This window comes from Esox lucius, chromosome 24 (assembly GCF_011004845.1).
Source record: "Esox lucius isolate fEsoLuc1 chromosome 24, fEsoLuc1.pri, whole genome shotgun sequence".
Taxonomy (NCBI): Eukaryota; Metazoa; Chordata; class Actinopteri; order Esociformes; family Esocidae; genus Esox; species Esox lucius.
The window spans coordinates 365,270-382,672 of NC_047592.1; the positions used below are offsets into that span (position 1 = coordinate 365,270).

Sequence of the window (17,403 nt, forward strand, 5' to 3'; positions counted from 1 at the left end):
ATTGTAAGTAAACATAAACCACAGATTTTCAACTGCTTAAGACATGAGCTGTGTACAGTCTTGTACAAATGTGTAAATTAATAACTTCCTCAACAGAATGCCAAGGTAAGGGCCTCCCTTGATCAGTCTCTCTATCAATGTACCTCTCTCTCACTTTCATATTAGTCAGTATGAAGAATCCATGTGAAAATGTTTGAGTTGTGTACCAGATATACATGTATACAGATGAGATGTCCACCTCACCACAGCGCTGTACCAGAGATCTGGATAATGATGAGATCTTCATGTCACTAGCCTAACAATGGGGGTCAATGTCCTGATATGCAAAAAGCTGCACCTGCTTAAAGCCATACTGAATGCTTGGGTTTATTTTATTGAGTTACCCCTCTATCCACATGATCCTCTCTGGTTTTGCTGAACGAATCAGTTGTCATCTCTCTTACTATGGCGGCCAGGAAGGCAGTTTGTTTATAAATGTGGACTGCTCACTGAGATGGTTAGAGGACGTTACAGTGTTTTAACCTGGACAAGGCAGCCAGCAATTTAATTTTAATGAGACGTGTTCTTCCTAATTAATTGTGATTCACTTTTCATTGTGATCACCTCCCTACCCGGGTCACATCACTACCCCTACTATCAGGAGCAATCAGTCATTGAATTCCACTGATTTATGATATATACTGATATGGACTCTACCATATCTCTGCATGAAAATGGCCTGCCAGACCTTCTCCAAGCTGGAGCAAACGCTAGTACAGCACGTACACACGGAGATCTCTCTCAGTGTGCCAGCTGAAGAACTGTAATGAGAAAACACGTTTCGTTCATGTTTTACTCTCTTTCACGGAACGGAACGTTGAGTGAACTGAACCTAGCCCGGTTTTTGAATGAGGAAGTCCCGAGGGGTGGGCGCGAGACTGCATAGCCTATATAACCGCGCGCTTGCGCTTCCTCCTGCTTCACTCCAGTCCACGGTCCCCGCGAGCCGCTCAGGTAACCGCCTTAGCTTCGTCACACTTAATTAACACCTTCAACTCGTTTTAGAAAACTGGCTTTTTTCTTCTTCTTCTGCTTATAAACACTTTTCCAGAGAACAAATGTAATGCAGAAGTCTCAGGACGTTGAACTGATCAGAATGTTGTTTCCTGTTTGTTCCAATTGCCAACAGGGGCGGGGATGTATTTAAACTTCAAACCTGGCTGAAAGTTGTTGTTTTTTGTACAATGTTTACGCAGCGTCTCTGTTCACCCCGTGTTCTTTTAAGTCAGTGAATGGGAAGGTTGCTTGTAATGTGCTTGCAGCAATTTATTTTGATAACTCTGGGAGTCAGTTAATTTGACCGGTTGTTGAGCAAGCTATTGTCAACACTGATACTAGTCTGGGTTAATTGAGCCCCTTCTCCCAGTCTCTCTCTAGGTGTGGTAAAAGGCTACTGGAAGCATGGCGTGGGACGGCTACATCACTAACCTCATGGCGGGAGAACCTCCCTTCGTGGCGGATGCCTGTATCTGCGGCGCTGAGGCGGGGAAGGAGAGCGTCTGGGCGGCCACACCCGGGGGGCAACTGGCTGGTGTGACGGTGAGTAGCTGAAACTGTTTATAATGTTTAATCCCTGGTCTTTTAGTGTCAGAACTTCGTTGCAAGGTAAACCCTCCCTGGGTCTTGCATGTTTCCGAGGCCTCTGTCATAGGTGTTTTTTTTGTTAGTTGACCCTCTAACCAGGAAGTGCATGTGGCCTGGGAGGGAGGGGTTGTTGGACCTAGGAGTTGGATGTATCACGGGCAGGCGGCTAATGGTGTGTGTGGTCGCATGTTTCTCTGAACTGACTGGATCACCCATCAGCCATCAGCTGTTACAGGGGATGTGGCCTCTAGGACACAGGAGGGGTTAGGGTGGAGGGAACGGGGGTGGATGGTTTAGACTAAGGTTAGGGTGGATGGTTTAGACTAAGGTTAGGGTGGATGGTTTAGACTAAGGTTAGGGTGGATGGTTTAGACTAAGGTTAGGGTGGAGGGAACGGGGGTGGATGGTTTAGACTAAGGTTAGGGTGGATGGTTTAGACTAAGGTTAGGGTGGAGGAACGGGGGTGGATGGTTTAGACTAAGGTTAGGGTGGATGGTTTAGACTAAGGTTAGGGTGGATGGTTTAGACTAAGGTTAGGGTGGATGGTTTAGACTAAGGTTAGGGTGGAGGAACGGGGGTGGATGGTTTAGACTAAGGTTAGGGTGGATGGTTTAGACTAAGGTTAGGGTGGATGGTTTAGACTAAGGTTAGGGTGGATGGTTTAGACTAAGGTTAGGGTGGAGGAACGGGGGTGGATGGTTTAGACTAAGGTTAGGGTGGATGGTTTAGACTAAGGTTAGGGTGGAGGGAACGGGGGTGGATGGTTTAGACTAAGGTTAGGGTGGATGGTTTAGACTAAGGTTAGGGTGGATGGTTTAGACTAAGGTTAGGGTGGATGGTTTAGACTAAGGTTAGGGTGGAGGAACGGGGGTGGATGGTTTAGACTAAGGTTAGGGTGGGGAGAGCTCTAGCAGAATGGTTTTTGTCACATTTCTACATCCTAGCTTTTTGTAAAGAGGAACTTTTCTGAACCAGTAGGCTCAACGTGTTACCATATTTATTCTATGGTCACATCTTCTGATAAATGGTTCAGATGTGACAACTGCAGAATTGAGTTCATGCAGTTATAGTTCCGTGTTTTGAGGTGGATTCTGAGCTCCTTCTTTGGGCATGATGTTGCAAACAGCAAGTCAAGACAGACACACCAACATCAGGAAGTGAAGAGTCACATAGCACCTTCTGTGTCACTTCCCCCACAGAACTTCTGCTACACGCACACGCACACGCACACGCGCACAGACACACAGAGCCCTACAGCGAGTCACATGAGGAGTATGAAGATGTTTTTGCACTTGGAATAAGCTCACCCTATTCTGAGGTTTTGATTGATGTGACCGGCTAGCTTGCTTTTAATATAAATGCATTTGATATTGAATAAGACTATTACAGCAGACAACCCCTTCGATCACACCACTAAATGTCTGTGGTAATCTGCATGATTTCTGTGGGTCTGTTTGCTCAATCCTGAATGTGAGCAGACAAGTCAATACATGTGTGACATTCTGTTCTCCTTCTGCTGTCAGGACTTGTAGCTTTCATTCCTTCTGTGTCTCCTGACTTGTAGCTCCCATTCTTTCTGTCTCTCCCTGACTTGATGCTGTTCTCCTTGTGAGGACCCCATGGCTTGGGTTAGGGAGTTCAGTTAAGGTTCATGTCTGGGTAAACAATGTTTTTAGTGACCGTTATTTTACTGGTGAAGCTGATTTGTATATTCTGGGGAACTCCCCCTGTTGGTTAGAATAATTGACAAATGTTTGCCTCTTAGTGGTGGAGGATAGAAATGTCAGAATGACAATATGGAGTCCAGGTTCACATGTGTTGAACTTTGAAGTTCTGCCCCTGTAGTCTCCTCTCTCCCAACTGGAGGTTGTGGGTTGGATTCCAGGGCACCTTTGCTTGGTACTGACGAAGAGCTGGATGAGGGCCTTTGTTAGACTGGTGTCCATGGAGTTTACCTGTACATCTCACAGTCTCACTGCAGCTGGGTCCTGCCCTCTGGGCTGTTCGGACCCAGACGAGCCCTGGTTTTAGCTAAGTGATGGGCTGTGTTGGGTGTGGTCTGTGGACGCCCTGCTGTGGGCATGACTGGACTGGATCTGTAGGTATTCTTGCAAAGGAATTTTAAAGAGGGAAAGGTGATTCGAGGAGAGCGATTGGGGGATGGGGGGGTTGAACCTTGCTAAGGCAGGGGGCTGTTAGAGATGTTTTATTTATTAACACTAGTATCCACTCTGCCTCTTAATGAGTTATATATAACGGCCTATAGTCTAGTGTCATTGTTTCATCAGTTCTTTAGTTTGTTTCTGGGAAGGATCCCTTTTTCGTCTTTTGTATTAACATGACTGATTCAGTCTGTTTTGATCAACTGATCATTTAAATAATTTATATCATTTACCTCAAGGTTAAGAAACAGAGCTTCAATTGAGTTAACTGCTCAACTCCTAACCCTGTTTCTGCAGAGCTGCACTTCTGTTGACTAACTGACCCAGGAAAGACCCCCCCTTTCAGGTTTTAAGTGTGTAGTGTAGTTGTCTCCACTAGATGGCACTGTAGGGATGAGACATGAGGTAGGGTTGGATGGTCAATACATGTGAATCTGTGTCCACACACTAACTTCTGACTTTAGATGTCAGTCTATTTTTACCAATCCTGGTCTCTGGGACCCAAAATATTTTATATTTGAATCATTAAGACTTCACGATAAGTTCAACATTTTAACATTAATGGGGACCTGTTTAGGATGATCCGATTTAGGCCATCAGAAATATAACTACTAGAACAGGTGTCCTCGTTAGTCTATGATACGGCTGTCTTGTTGCTTTATGTTTACTACTATTGTCTGTATTAAATCCGATGACTTCTGTCAAACTGGCCTGGACGTTAAACTGGGTAACTGTGGAATCTCCTGTCATGAAATGCACCTCAGTGACCCCCTTCTGTTTCTTCTCCAGCCTGCTGAAATCAAGGCGATCGTATCAAAGGACCGCTCTCCCCTCTTTGCCAGTGGTCTGTGCCTGGCCGGCAACAAATGTACAGTGCTTAGAGACAGTCTCCATAATGATGGTGATCACACACTGGATGTTAAAATGAGACCCACGGCGACGGATCCCAACTCCTACAGCATCACCATCGCAAAGAGCGCCCAGAGTACGTAACGGTCTTCTAGAAACCTGTACAGGACCACATGCAGAAGAGACTACAGATGGGTTTACTGTTCTAACCTTGTGTGTCTCTCTCTCTCTCTCTCTCTCTCTCTCTCTCTCAGCTCTCATCATTGTTAAGGGAATGAAAGACGTTCCGGGAGGGAAAATCAATATAAAGGCCTCCGACATGATGGGGTACCTGAGGAAGAGTGGCTTCTAACCTGTAACCCTAGACCCCCCCCCCCGTGTTTTCGTACGATGAAGCTGTCTTTACGTACTGATCTGAGCTCAGTGTAATATTTCCTGAACTACTGGTACTGGTTCCGGGTGATGCTGGTCTTGGATCAGTTTCTGGGTTCACCTTCACCGTGCCTCTTCACTGCCTTGTTTTACATGATGACGGTGGCGGTAATAATATGCAAATGAACAAGCTTGTGAAACTCATTAGCGGCTAATAAAAACAGATTTATTCTATGAAATTGTTGCCGTGTGTTGTTACTCTAGAGGACCAGGCTGCTGATATGAATATTAACCCTAACCCACATTAAGTCTTTTTCTGCCCTACGCTTCTCACTTGACGTCTGTTTTGTGCTACATTTCACACACGGAGACTCCTTGACAAACATCAGTTCACCCCCTCTGGGAGCGGAGGTGCAGTGGATGGGCAGTGCAGGTCTAGCTTGGTGGTACTGGTCTGATATTCAGATTTTTATAATTGGTATAATATTGACCAACTGGGTCTCTAACTTGTGCTTGTCCCTGCCCACTCATTCTTCATTTGGAAAGGATGTCTTTATATTCTATGCCTTCTGTAATTGTATGTGGATTGTAGTTGCCCACCTATTACAGGCCCTCTCCAGGAGACTGGTCCTGAACTTTTGTTTTGAGCTTCCCTCATCTACTGTGGAGGTCTTGGAATTAGGGGTGTTGTGATCTACCGGCATTGACGACAACCGTGATATTTAAAACATGAAGAATTGATATGTTAACATTACACGATCATATTGTATTTACAAGGCAAAACTGAAGCTGTATTTTTCCCAAAATTCTCTTGGTTGTTCAATACCTTATTCATGTGACCTATAGACAAACAATGCCTGTGCTTAAACAAGGATACTGGACCTAAGCACTGGTGTTGAAATCAACTCGTTAGCCTCACTAGAACCCCCGGGAGAAATCCGCAAAGACGTACTGTTTTTTTTTTTTTGCCTATTCACATGATTTAAAGAATGTTGTATTTTTCCTAAAACTCCTCTCGGTTTTTCCGTAGCTTATTCATGGACAAATGATGCTTTTGCTGAGTCTGGGCCGATACGCTGGACCTAAACCCTAGTGTTTTTCGTAGCCTATTCACTAGGTGAAAATGTTTTGTATTTTTCCAAAGAGTCCTCTTGTTATTAGGCCTTGTGGATCCTTTTATCAGTTCATATGGTTGCCTTTTCATTATCCATTAAGTGTAATTGTTCTTTTTGTACACTTGTATTTGTACTGATATGGTTACAGACTACCTCCATACTCTTTGAGTGTAATTAATTAGCACAAAAAGTGAAAATAACATATTAAACAAAGTTGAAGATAAATTCGACAGCATTTCTTTCCTTCAAATTTTCTATAGATAATATCGTCACTGTGAATTATTTTGGCCATGATAATCGTGTAGTGAAAGTCTGTTATCGTGACAGCCCTACTTGGAATACCAGGCTGTTTGATTGCTGAGCTCACATGGCTTCATAGTAATGACATTCCTTTGTTTTAGTAAGTCTAAGGTTCTGGGCCCATTTCTAGAATGACCTCCTCCTCATCAGTGCTTCATGTTAATGATGTCCTTCTGTTTTAGGAGTCTAAGGTTCTGGACCTATTTCAGCTTCATTATGGATTTGTTGATCTCCCTTCCATCCTCATTTTGACTCAAATAGCAGGAAGCAAACGCAGAACCTAGAATGAAGGCCACAATGACCATTCTCTGATGCCTGAACAAATTGAGACAAAACATACCAAGAACCTCTCAAGACAAATGTCTCAATAAAGTTGGTCCCATGAAATAAGGGACATAACAAATGTTTCCTTTTAAATGGAGAAATCAGTTTTCATACAAAAATATATACTTGGAGTGTAGAGCTAAAATAATAAAATGCTTTCTTTTATATCTTGGTTCTGTTAACATCTTTAGTCTATGCTGGTATATTTCTATTATGTATAACTACATAACATAAGGCCTATGTTACCATGCCAACTTAATCATGCTTTAAACACTAAAGCTTCCTGACCTTTAACTTTTGTTCTCTGGGATTTGTAGTGATCGACTAATTTCCATCGCTCCAACTCAACATTAGGTGTCTGTTTGTCCAACTCAACATTAGGTGTCTGTTTGTCCAACTCAACGTTAGGTGTCTGTTTGTCCAACTCAACGTTAGGTATCTGTTTATCCAGCTCAACATTAGGTGTCTGTTTCTCCAACTCAACGTTAGGTGTCTGTTTGTCCAACTCAACGTTAGGTGTCTGTTTGTCCAACTCAACGTTAGGTATCTGTTTGTCCAGCTCAACATTAGGTATCTGTTTGTCCAGCTCAATGTTAGGTATCTGTTTCTCCATCTCAACGTTAGGGGCTGTCTTTAACATAGGTCATGCACTCTTCAAATAAATAACTGCAAAGGTGAAAGGTTACAGATGAGCGTACTTTAACCAAGGAGGGCTCTGTTATACAGTATCTCACGAAAGTGAGCACACCCCTTACATTGTGACAACACTGACAACACATTCACACCTGAGACCTTGTAACACTTACGACACCGGGGAGGGAAAATGGCTAATTGGGCCCAATTTTTGTTGCCAGCGGTTTGGACATTAATGGCTGTGCGTTGAGTTATTTTGAAGGGACAGCAAATTTACACTGTTATACAAGCTGTACACTCAGTACTTTACATTGTAGCAAAGAGTCATTTCTTCAGTGTTGTCACATGAAAAGATATAATCAAATATTTACAGAAATGTGAGGGGTGTCCTGACTCTTGTGGGATACTGTACATACACTGTAGACCTCTCTGAAGGGCTCACACTCACATCGTACCATAGCCTGCCCTCTCCAAACAGATCGTGGAAGAAGGGATTGCCAGTCATATGACAGATAAGTGTATATGAATAGACCTAAAGGGGTTAAATATAGTTTGTCAGTAAGGGGGGTGTGTGTGTGTGTGTGTGTGTGTGTGTGTGTGTGTGTGTGTGTGTGTGTGTGTGTGTGTGTGTGTGTGTGTGTGTGTGTGTGTGTGTGTGTGTGTGCGTGCGGGCGGGCGGGCGGGCGGGCGGGCGGGCGTGCGCGGGTGTGTGCGTGGGTGTGTGCGTGCGTGCGTGCGCAGGCCAACACACACACCTTTCTCTCTGCACCCAAAATGTCTCACATTTCACCTTTAGCAACCCTTGACCTTTGGACCCTCTTTGGGGTGTTAGGGAGAACCTGACAGGAGGTGGGTTGTGAGGAGGGAGGGCTGGGCAAGTCTTAAGGATTGTTCAACATAGATGGGTTTTATTGTAACAGGAAAGTCATTCAGAGTTAATTGACAATAATTTCTTAAATAACTAATTTAGGATTCAATAAAATCACCTTTTAACAAGTGACCCAGAAGTTCACTGTTATAGGCATTCAACACATAAAAAAGAGCAAAACCCAAACGCATAAGTTGTTGCTGGTAAACCTTAAGAGCTTCCGTTTCTGACTGGGTCTGGTAGTTTTCCGTCGTTCCCTAATAGAGTGGGTGTCACCAGGGTTCGTCTATAAAACACAGTTGAAGGACTGGAGTAACACTTTCCAGAAGGACAGATAGCCAGCCGTCTTACCCCGCCGCTCAGGTAGTGGTCTGCTTTCTGCAGCGTTTTGAACTGTGTACTTTAAAAAAATGTTTTTATTACATTTGTATAAACGTTGTAAGTACAGGAAAAACCGAAGTTTGTACTGTGGTTGGAAATGGTGCCCTTTCCTTGTAAACGGTAGCCTAAACACTTACTTTCTTCTGCTCTGACCGTATGAATGCCTTCGGCTAGGCTACTCATTTCGGAACCAGTGACAGTGCGTATTTTCATTTGACCGTTTAAGGAATATGGTGGTCGCCTGTTAATTTACCTACACTTCTGAAGGTGCAACTTTTAAAATGCTTATACTGTAGTTCTTGTTCGAATTTTTGTTTTGAGTTTGCTACACATTAATGCATGTTTAACCGACAAAATGATGACCTTCAGAAAGACTCATACACATTGCATCCGATGTCGAAACAAGATTTAGTTTCCTCCTATGACCCAACCTTTCAGAATTGTTGAGGAGCAGGGAACCGCTGCCTTGTTCCCGGCCAGAACGAGAGCCGGTAAACTGAACTGGCTCGACAGTTTTTGACCCCCAATGACAGTGTCTGTAGGCTACTTGGCTTCTATATTGCTACTCCCGGCCTGTGGGCTTATATAGATATATCTCTATATGGTTAACACGCGTTATTATGGTATCGGAGCTGAAGGAAGGCTCTTAGCACCTTTTGGTAATGAATATTCCTCGGGCTGTTGTTCTGACCTTTAGCTGTTATCCTTGTTCAGTACTGGCCAAAGTCCGTCTAACTATCAAGGCCGCCTCTCCCCGCGCTTAGGTGCTGTGATGCGGTGCTCTTTGATTTGTGAACCCAACTATCAGTTTGGTCTGAAAGAACAGCAACCAGACAGGCTTTTCTCTACTCTGCCCACTGTTTACTCTAATGCGGTCAGGCTGAACATGAAAACCGAACAGTTTGCTATAAATCTGTACCTTTACTCGCACATCCGCACTGCCGCTAGTCCTGTGTGCAATGCACTGTGACCGGCTCGGAATGTCTGTTAGTGTTGCTAGAAGTAAATATAGAAACCAATAACACACGGTGCATATATTGTATGATACGTGGTTAATTACTTTATCAAAGTGAGGACCGGGTTTGACTGTAAACTACCTCAGTGAGGACATTTTGGGAAAGGGTTATCATTTTGACCACTCCTGACTTTGTGACAAAGCTTTATTAAGTTCTGTCACTAAGGTTTGGGTTTATGGAATGGGGATGTGGTCTGATGGATCTGGGTATGGTCCAGTTTCCACAAGAAAGTAGTGAGGACCAGTACTCTAACCCTAATCCCTGTGCCTAAATTTAAAACTTAAATGTCTGAAATCATCCTGAATCTAAACTTAATTCTAACTCAAGTTGTGTCCCCCAAGAAGCTCTAGTGTCCTGTCACTTATTTTACCTATTTAACCCAGGAAGCCGACTGAGAACATTGTCATATATATGGTATAGTCAATGGCCTGCTGTCGCCTGTCGTGTAGTAGTGTAGAGGATAGTCGTGGCTCGCTGTCGTGTAGTAGTGTAGAGGATAGTCGTGGCCCGCTGTCGTGTACTAGTGTAGAGGATAGTCGTGGCCCGCTGTCGTGTACTAGTGTAGAGGATAGTCGTGGCCCGCTGTCGTGTACTAGTGTAGAGGATAGTCGTGGCCCGCTGTCGTGTAGTAGTGTAGTGGATAGTCGTGGCCCGCTGTCGTGTAGTAGTGTAGAGGATAGTCGTGGCCCGCTGTCGTGTAGTAGTGTAGAGGATAGTCGTGGCCCGCTGTCGTGTAGTAGTGTAGAGGATAGTCGTGGCCCGCTGTCGTGTAGTAGTGTAGAGGATAGTCGTGGCCCGCTGTCGTGTAGTAGTGTAGAGGATAGTCGTGGCCCGCTGTCGTGTAGTAGTGTAGAGGATAGTCGTGGCCCGCTGTCGTGTAGTAGTGTAGAGGATAGTCGTGGCCCGCTGTCGTGTAGTAGTGTAGAGGATAGTCGTGGCCCGCTGTCGTGTAGTAGTGTAGAGGATAGTCGTGGCCCGCTGTCGTGTAGTAGTGTAGAGGATAGTCGTGGCCCGCTGTCGTGTAGTAGTGTAGAGGATAGTCGTGGCCCGCTGTCGTGTAGTAGTGTAGAGGATAGTCGTGGCCCGCTGTCGTGTACTAGTGTAGAGGATAGTCGTGGCCCGCTGTCGTGTACTAGTGTAGAGGATAGTTATGGCCCGCTGTCGTGTAGTAGTGTAGAGGATAGTTATGGCCCCCTGTCACATACTAGTGTAGAGGATAGTTGTGGCCTGTCGTGTAGTAGTGTAGAGGATAGTTATGGCCCCCTGTCACATACTAGTGTAGAGGATAGTCCTAGCTGTGGTCAGTGGGCTGAGTGACTATTTTTAGGGTCTTCCGCTACCTAACAGGGAGAGGGGAAGGACAAACAGGGTCTTTAACAGCTCATAGTCTAGGCCTGGATTGTTTTATCTGAAAGGGTGATGTAGGTGATCTTTAGTGTTTTTAAATGGTAGGTGTGTATGTGTTTCTCTGACGGAAGTTGGTGAATAAGGGAAGTCGCGCCTGGCAAATTCAAACTGTTATGTGTATTTTTGTTGCTCAGTAACCTGTTGCATTCAGCCTTTGTAAAGCCATTCATGGTGTATTCATGCCACCTCATACTTAAGAACACTACAACATGAAAGTGAAATGATGTGTTGTCGACAGAACCGTAGTCAAACTCTGAATCAGGAACCAGAATACAATGGGCTGTAAAGGGACCGATAGACAGACGGCTGTCTTCTGGTGTCTGCTTACAACTGTTGTAGAGGGTGGGACTAGTACACCAGGAAATGTCATGAATGGTGTGTATAAATAAACTGCCTTCTGTACTGTAATCGAGTAATGCCAAGTCCGACCCTGACCCTGTAGTGAAAGGTCAATATAAAAGGTTACAGGTCAACCCGTTTCTAAATACTGTCTTGGTGTCCCTGTTCCGCTAGTGGAGGGAAATATGAAATATGAAATGGGTTGGCAGCATATGTGGCAGTGAGAAGGGAGCATATAATATACCTGGATGTACTGCTTATGTTGACTGTGTAGTCACTGTACATCTCCATCCACGAGGGCCACACAAGACTTAGAAAAGAGCGACCATTTTGTTTGTTAAACTCTTCCGGCCCTGAACAGGGTTCTATAGATGGAGGAAATGGAGCTAGACATGACCGTTGTCTGGGTGTGTGATGTGGGAAGTATGGTGTGGGGGTGGGGTTACGGCAGCATGCAGACATGAAACTACACACACTGGTGAACTGTCAGTCCACACTTATGTAGCGGTGCTAGGAGACTTCCCTGGGTTCTGATTAGAGCTGGCTGCAGAGGGTTCTGATTAGAGCTGGCTGCAGAGGGTTCTGATTAGAGCTGGCTGCAGAGGGTTCTGATTAGAGCTGGCTGCAGAGGGTTCTGAAGGTAATATAATCCTTAACGACTGGTTTCTTGTCTCTCTGTCAGCTTTCAAGATGTCCATCACTAAGATCCATGCCCGGGAGATCCTGGACTCCAGAGGAAACCCGACTGTGGAGGTGGACCTCTACACAGCTAAAGGTGCGCGTGCACACATGCACTTGGTTTTTTATATCCTCATGGGGACCTGAGAAACAAAATTGCATGCTCCCTAACCTTAACCTCAAAGTAACATTTATGCCTATACTTGACCTAGATCTATTGCCTAAACTTAACCCTAAACTTAACCATCAACACCTGGTCCTTAAAGAACCCCTAATTTCAAAATAAACCCTGAGCCGGAAATTGGCTTTTGCCTGATGTGGCCCTCAAGTCCCCACAAGGCATGTTTCACTATACTTAGGGGGGAATGTTGTCCCCACGAATATATAAAGTGTGCACGCACTGACGCACAAATAGACTGACGGGCGGCGGGTCTGGCTTGGGTCTGACAGGTCTTTTCCGGGCTGCTGTACCCAGCGGTGCCTCTACTGGTGTCCATGAGGCTCTGGAGCTCCGCGATGGAGATAAGTCACGCTACCTGGGCAAAGGTGAGTCTGACCCTGAAGTCTGATCTGTTATGGATTTGGGCGTCTTAACAGGTTGAATCTCACCCCAATCTACTTCCTCCTCACTCTTCCTTCAGGTACCATTAAAGCTGTGGATCATGTAAACAAGGACATTGCTGCCAAACTGATCGAGAAGAAGTTCAGTGTGGTCGACCAGGAGAAGATCGACAAGTTCATGTTGGAGCTGGATGGGACTGAGAACAAGTGTACGCCCCCCCCCCCCCCTCTCGTTCTCTCTCTTGTCTCCCCCCCCCCCCCCTCGTCGATTCTAATTTTAATTGGAAGTGAGTCTTGTAATCACGCCTGTAATTCTCCTGTAGCGAAGTTCGGTGCCAACGCCATCCTGGGTGTGTCCCTGGCGGTCTGCAAGGCTGGTGCAGCAGAGAAGGGTGTTCCCCTGTACCGTCACATCGCTGACCTGGCAGGACACAAGGATGTCATCCTGCCGTGTCCTGTGAGTCTGTTTAATCCTCGTCCTGCCGTGTCCTGTGAGTCTGTTTAATCCTCGTCCTGCCGTGTCCTGTGAGTCTGTTTAATCGATGTCTGGACTTTCCCAAACCTGTGGATGTGCCCCCTTGTTGGGTTGCCTGATTTTAAAGATTGGGTTGAGGCTCTTGGAGAACAAGGGTTATGTGAGTGATCTCCTTCAGGACAGTAAATGTGGTTGAACTTGTTCCTCAGCTGTGGCTCTAACATGGTTTAGGCTTAAATATTATGCCCCAATATCGGGAAGATGAGGTCAGTTTCCTGTCAAACAGGAGTAGGCCAGTTATTTTTGTAATAGTGTAAAAAGATTGAGAATGTTGCTGTGAGAGTGAACGGTCACCGCTCCTTAAAACAAGGTCTCAGGCCCAATCGGTTGGCAGAGTCATTAAACAAGATGTCGCTTGTCCTGGAGGGTATGCTTGAACTTTAACCTCTCTGCTCTTCAGGCCTTCAACGTGATCAACGGTGGCAGCCATGCTGGCAACAAGCTGGCCATGCAGGAGTTCATGATCCTCCCCATTGGCGCGGCCAACTTCCACGAGGCCATGAGGATCGGTGCCGAGGTCTACCACAACCTGAAAAACGTCATCAAGGCAAAGTATGGCAAGGATGCCACCAATGTGGGAGATGAGGGTGGCTTTGCGCCCAACATCCTGGAGAACAATGAGGGTAAGTAGTGTGGGGCTCCACCCGGGGGACCCTGTGGTGTGGGGCTCCACCCGGGGGACCCTGTGGTGTGGGGCTCCACCCGGGGGACCCTGTGGTGTGGGGCTCCACCCGGGGGACCCTGTGGTGTGGGGCTCCACCCGGGGGACCCTGTGGTGTGGGGCTCCACCCGGGGACTTAAAGCTGGAAGGATCATATCTTAGATCCAACAGGACATCAGAAAGACAGGACAGACTGACCCAAATGGTCAAGAAATGGCTCCACCCACTTTGCCGATGACCACAAATTGGGGGGGGGGGGGGGGGGGGGGGGGGCGGGCTCCGGTGGGTGCAGTTCATTCTCAGTTGAAACAGAACCCATCAGGGTCTGGAGGGCAGATACTATAGGTTGGGGACAACCTATTGGACAGTCAACTGGAAGGTGGGATCAGGCGCGTGAATGACCGGTTTAACCTCCAACCCCTCCAGCTCTGGAGCTCCTGAAGTCTGCTATTGAGAAGGCTGGTTACCCAGATAAGATCATCATCGGCATGGACGTAGCTGCCTCTGAGTTCTACAAGGGAGGGAAGTACGACCTGGACTTCAAGTCGCCTGACGACCCTGCCAGGTAACCCAAACCTTAACCCTGAGCCTAACCTTGACCCCAATGATAAAATGACTGAGGACATTTCTGACCATTTATTATTCCTGTAATATCACTCCCCTTTAACTCCCTCTAACGCTCCCCTCCAGGTACATCACTGGAGAACAGCTGGGAGACATTTACAAGAGTTTCATCAAGGGTTACCCTGGTATGTATACTCTCGCATCACTCCTGAGCCTCTGTCTCCTCAACCCCCCCCCCCCCCCCCCCCCCCGAGCCTCTGTCTCCTCCCCCCCCTGAGCCTCTGTCTCCTTCTCCAGTTCAGTCCATTGAGGATCCCTTTGATCAGGATGATTGGGAGCAGTGGGCCAAGTTCACCGCCGCTGTCGACATCCAGGTCAGTTGTCTCTGCAAGGAAATGCAACATTTTAGGCTTTTGCGTTCCTGGACAGGGACATACCCAGGCTTTGAAATTAGTCATTTTTAAAGTGGTTTCTGAGGCATTTCTGACATGCACCTTATGATGGTGGTTTACATTGAAAATGTCACTGGTATGGTGGACCAATCAGAAGGGAGCAATATGTACTGTTAGTGGATGTCTGTTCAATAATTCAAGGGAATACCGTCACTCATTTATTACCTTGAAATGATTTGGCTACAAAAACTTCAGGAAGTTGGGCTGTTGACTCTGAATCCAGTTGGGATTGATGTGCCGAACACTAAGAGAAACCAACAGGATATGACCTCACTGTCACCAACCCCACCATGTGGTTAAAACACTACAGTACATGTCTCTGTTTGTGTGTAGGTGGTGGGTGATGACCTGACTGTCACCAACCCCAAGCGTATCCAGCAGGCGGTTGAGAAGAAGGCCTGTAACTGCCTGCTGCTGAAAGTCAACCAGATCGGCTCTGTCACGGAGTCTATCAAGGCGTAAGTCTGGGCCTCACCACGGAGCTGCACCACAGGGACTGTAGGACTGGGTTCCTTAACCTCATTAGACCTTATAATTTTTATGACCTGTTTCTTTCAAGGGGCTTTACTAATAGAAGTTAAATTCATGGTGGTTTCAAATCCAGAGAAAAATCAAGCGACTGATGCAGCAAAAGGAAATCTTGTGGGATTAAACATGTATAAATTGTAAACGGAGACTGCTCATAAAGCACTGGGTATAAAAACATGTCTTCAGGTTGTTAATGTCAGTAGTTTTCTATTTCAGTAGAGGCTCTCCGGGCCTTCAGGCAGGCTGTTCCAAAGAACAAGGACCCGTGTCTAAAAGCAGCCTCCCTAAATGTTCTGACCTTTAGAATGACTGAAAGGTCAGAGGATCTGAGGGACCAACTGGCCCTGGACTGTAGACTCATGACTTCTAGGTCTTAAATGTTAAACTCAAAGGACCTGGGGACTGTGGGGGAACTTGAAGACAACATTCCCTGTTGGATCTTTGTTGGAACATCCTGTTTTGGGCCTTAGCACCAATAACCGCTTCCTGGGTTCTCATTACAACATGCTGTTGTCCGTATTTTAGATGATGTTCAGCACACGGTCCATATTATAGGGCAGCACTTGTCTTGTGTACTAGATGTAAGCTGGCCCAGTCTAATGGATGGGGTGTGATGGTGTCACATCGCTCTGGAGAGACTGAGGATACCTTCATTGCTGACTTGGTGGTTGGGCTCTGCACTGGACAGATCAAGACTGGCGCCCCCTGCAGGTCAGAACGTCTGGCCAAATACAACCAGCTGATGAGGTGAGTTCCTGATAACATTACTGGTGCTGTCTACTGGTGAGCACCTGTTACTGCCCTATTGGTGAACAACTGGTATTGCAGTAGCCCTTTAGACTTAGTTGTCAGACTGACCCCTACTGGCTTACAGCTGCTCCTGCACCCCTAGCCGCTAAACTATACTGTTTTAATATCAATGATTCTTAGGCATGTAGCTCCATTCTAGAATAATAAGTCTGACCTCTAACCTCCAGGATTGAGGAGGAGCTTGGAGACAAAGCAAAGTTTGCTGGCAAGGACTACCGTCACCCCAAGATCAACTGAACCTTGACCTGGACCCCCCCCCCTTCCCCCATCACGGCTGACTGTCTGCCCTCCACTTGGGGTCAGAGGTCTGAAGGAATTCCACTTTTAAGTCTTCAAATCTCTCTTCCCTACCCACGACTCTTGACTTAATGTGAGAAATAAAATAAAGACAAAATGTGAATGTCTCCTTATTGGTGGTTCATTGTTGCACATCTGAGATTCTGACATTCTGCCCACAGATGGATCGAGCCTCTGGTGTAAAAGGTTCTGTCAGTACAGTCCAGTGTGTCTAGTCAGTGCTTAAAGGGTAGTCGAGGGTTAAATCTCATGGCTAGGGGGTAGAAGCTCTATGGGGTCCTGTGGGATAACAGGCTCATGGTTTGGGGGTTAGAGCTCTATGGGGTCCTGTGGGATAACATGCTCATGGTTTGGGGGTTAGAGCTCTATGGGGTCCTGTGGGATAACAGGCTCATGGTTTGGGGGTTAGAGCTCTATGGGGTCCTGTGGGATAACAGGCTCATGGTTTGGGGGTTAGAGCTCTATGGGGTCCTGTGGGATAACAGGCTCATGGTTTGGGGGTTAAAGCTCTATGGGGTCCTGTGGGATAACATGCTCATGGTTTGGGGGTTAGAGCTCTATGGGGTCCTGTGGGATAACAGGCTCATGGTTTGGGGGTTAGAGCTCTAAAGGGGCCTGTTGGTTCTGGACATGATACACTGGTACTCTTAAGCTGATGTTTACAGGGCTCTGGGGTGACTGAAGCATGGACACCTGATGTAGAAGTCTGGGATGGAAGGAACTGTAGCTTCTCATCTACATATAGTTTGGAAGAGTTACAGAAACAACCCATACAGAAATATTTGAAGAGTGAGGCCCTGTAAGAGAAACCCAGGAGGAGATGCGTGTGAGGCCCTGTTGGAGTAACCCTGGAGTAGACTGGTGTGAGGCCCTGTAGGAGTAACCTGGGAGCGTGGCCTTGAAGGAGTAACCCAGGAGGAGATGGGAG

At 46.3% G+C, this 17,403-nt stretch overlaps 2 protein-coding genes across 2 annotated transcripts; both read left to right on the forward strand.

Moving 5' to 3' along the window:
* The first annotated feature begins 893 nt into the window (after positions 1-893).
* On the forward strand, positions 894-5,245 carry pfn1 (profilin 1). The gene is made up of 4 exons (XM_010864916.4): positions 894-993; positions 1,406-1,578; positions 4,575-4,770; positions 4,889-5,245. The coding sequence occupies exons 2-4, from the start codon at positions 1,441-1,443 to the stop codon at positions 4,984-4,986; spliced, it is 432 nt and encodes a 143-aa protein (XP_010863218.1). The 5' UTR covers positions 894-993; positions 1,406-1,440; the 3' UTR covers positions 4,987-5,245.
* Positions 5,246-8,495: 3,250 nt separating this feature from the next.
* On the forward strand, positions 8,496-16,582 carry eno3 (enolase 3, (beta, muscle)). Its single transcript, XM_029117995.2, has 12 exons — positions 8,496-8,609; positions 12,072-12,164; positions 12,518-12,613; positions 12,709-12,837; positions 12,952-13,085; positions 13,564-13,786; positions 14,251-14,389; positions 14,515-14,573; positions 14,686-14,762; positions 15,174-15,298; positions 15,948-16,115; positions 16,346-16,582. Exons 2-12 carry the CDS (start codon positions 12,080-12,082, stop codon positions 16,413-16,415), a joined length of 1,305 nt encoding a protein of 434 aa, XP_028973828.2. The 5' UTR covers positions 8,496-8,609; positions 12,072-12,079; the 3' UTR covers positions 16,416-16,582.
* Positions 16,583-17,403: the final 821 nt, after the last annotated feature.

Bases quoted from the DNA above. Each gene is read 5' to 3' on its own strand.
- eno3 (XM_029117995.2), top strand. From the start codon at position 12,080: ATGTCCATCACTAAGATCCATGCCCGGGAGATCCTGGACTCCAGAGGA. The intron at 13,787-14,250 runs GTAAGTAGTGTG...CAACCCCTCCAG, and splicing joins CATCCTGGAGAACAATGAGG to CTCTGGAGCTCCTGAAGTCT. The intron at 14,574-14,685 runs GTATGTATACTC...CTCCTTCTCCAG, and splicing joins TTTCATCAAGGGTTACCCTG to TTCAGTCCATTGAGGATCCC.
- pfn1 (XM_010864916.4), top strand. From the start codon at position 1,441: ATGGCGTGGGACGGCTACATCACTAACCTCATGGCGGGAGAACCTCCC. The intron at 1,579-4,574 runs GTGAGTAGCTGA...TTTCTTCTCCAG, and splicing joins GGCAACTGGCTGGTGTGACG to CCTGCTGAAATCAAGGCGAT. The intron at 4,771-4,888 runs GTACGTAACGGT...TCTCTCTCTCAG, and splicing joins CATCGCAAAGAGCGCCCAGA to CTCTCATCATTGTTAAGGGA.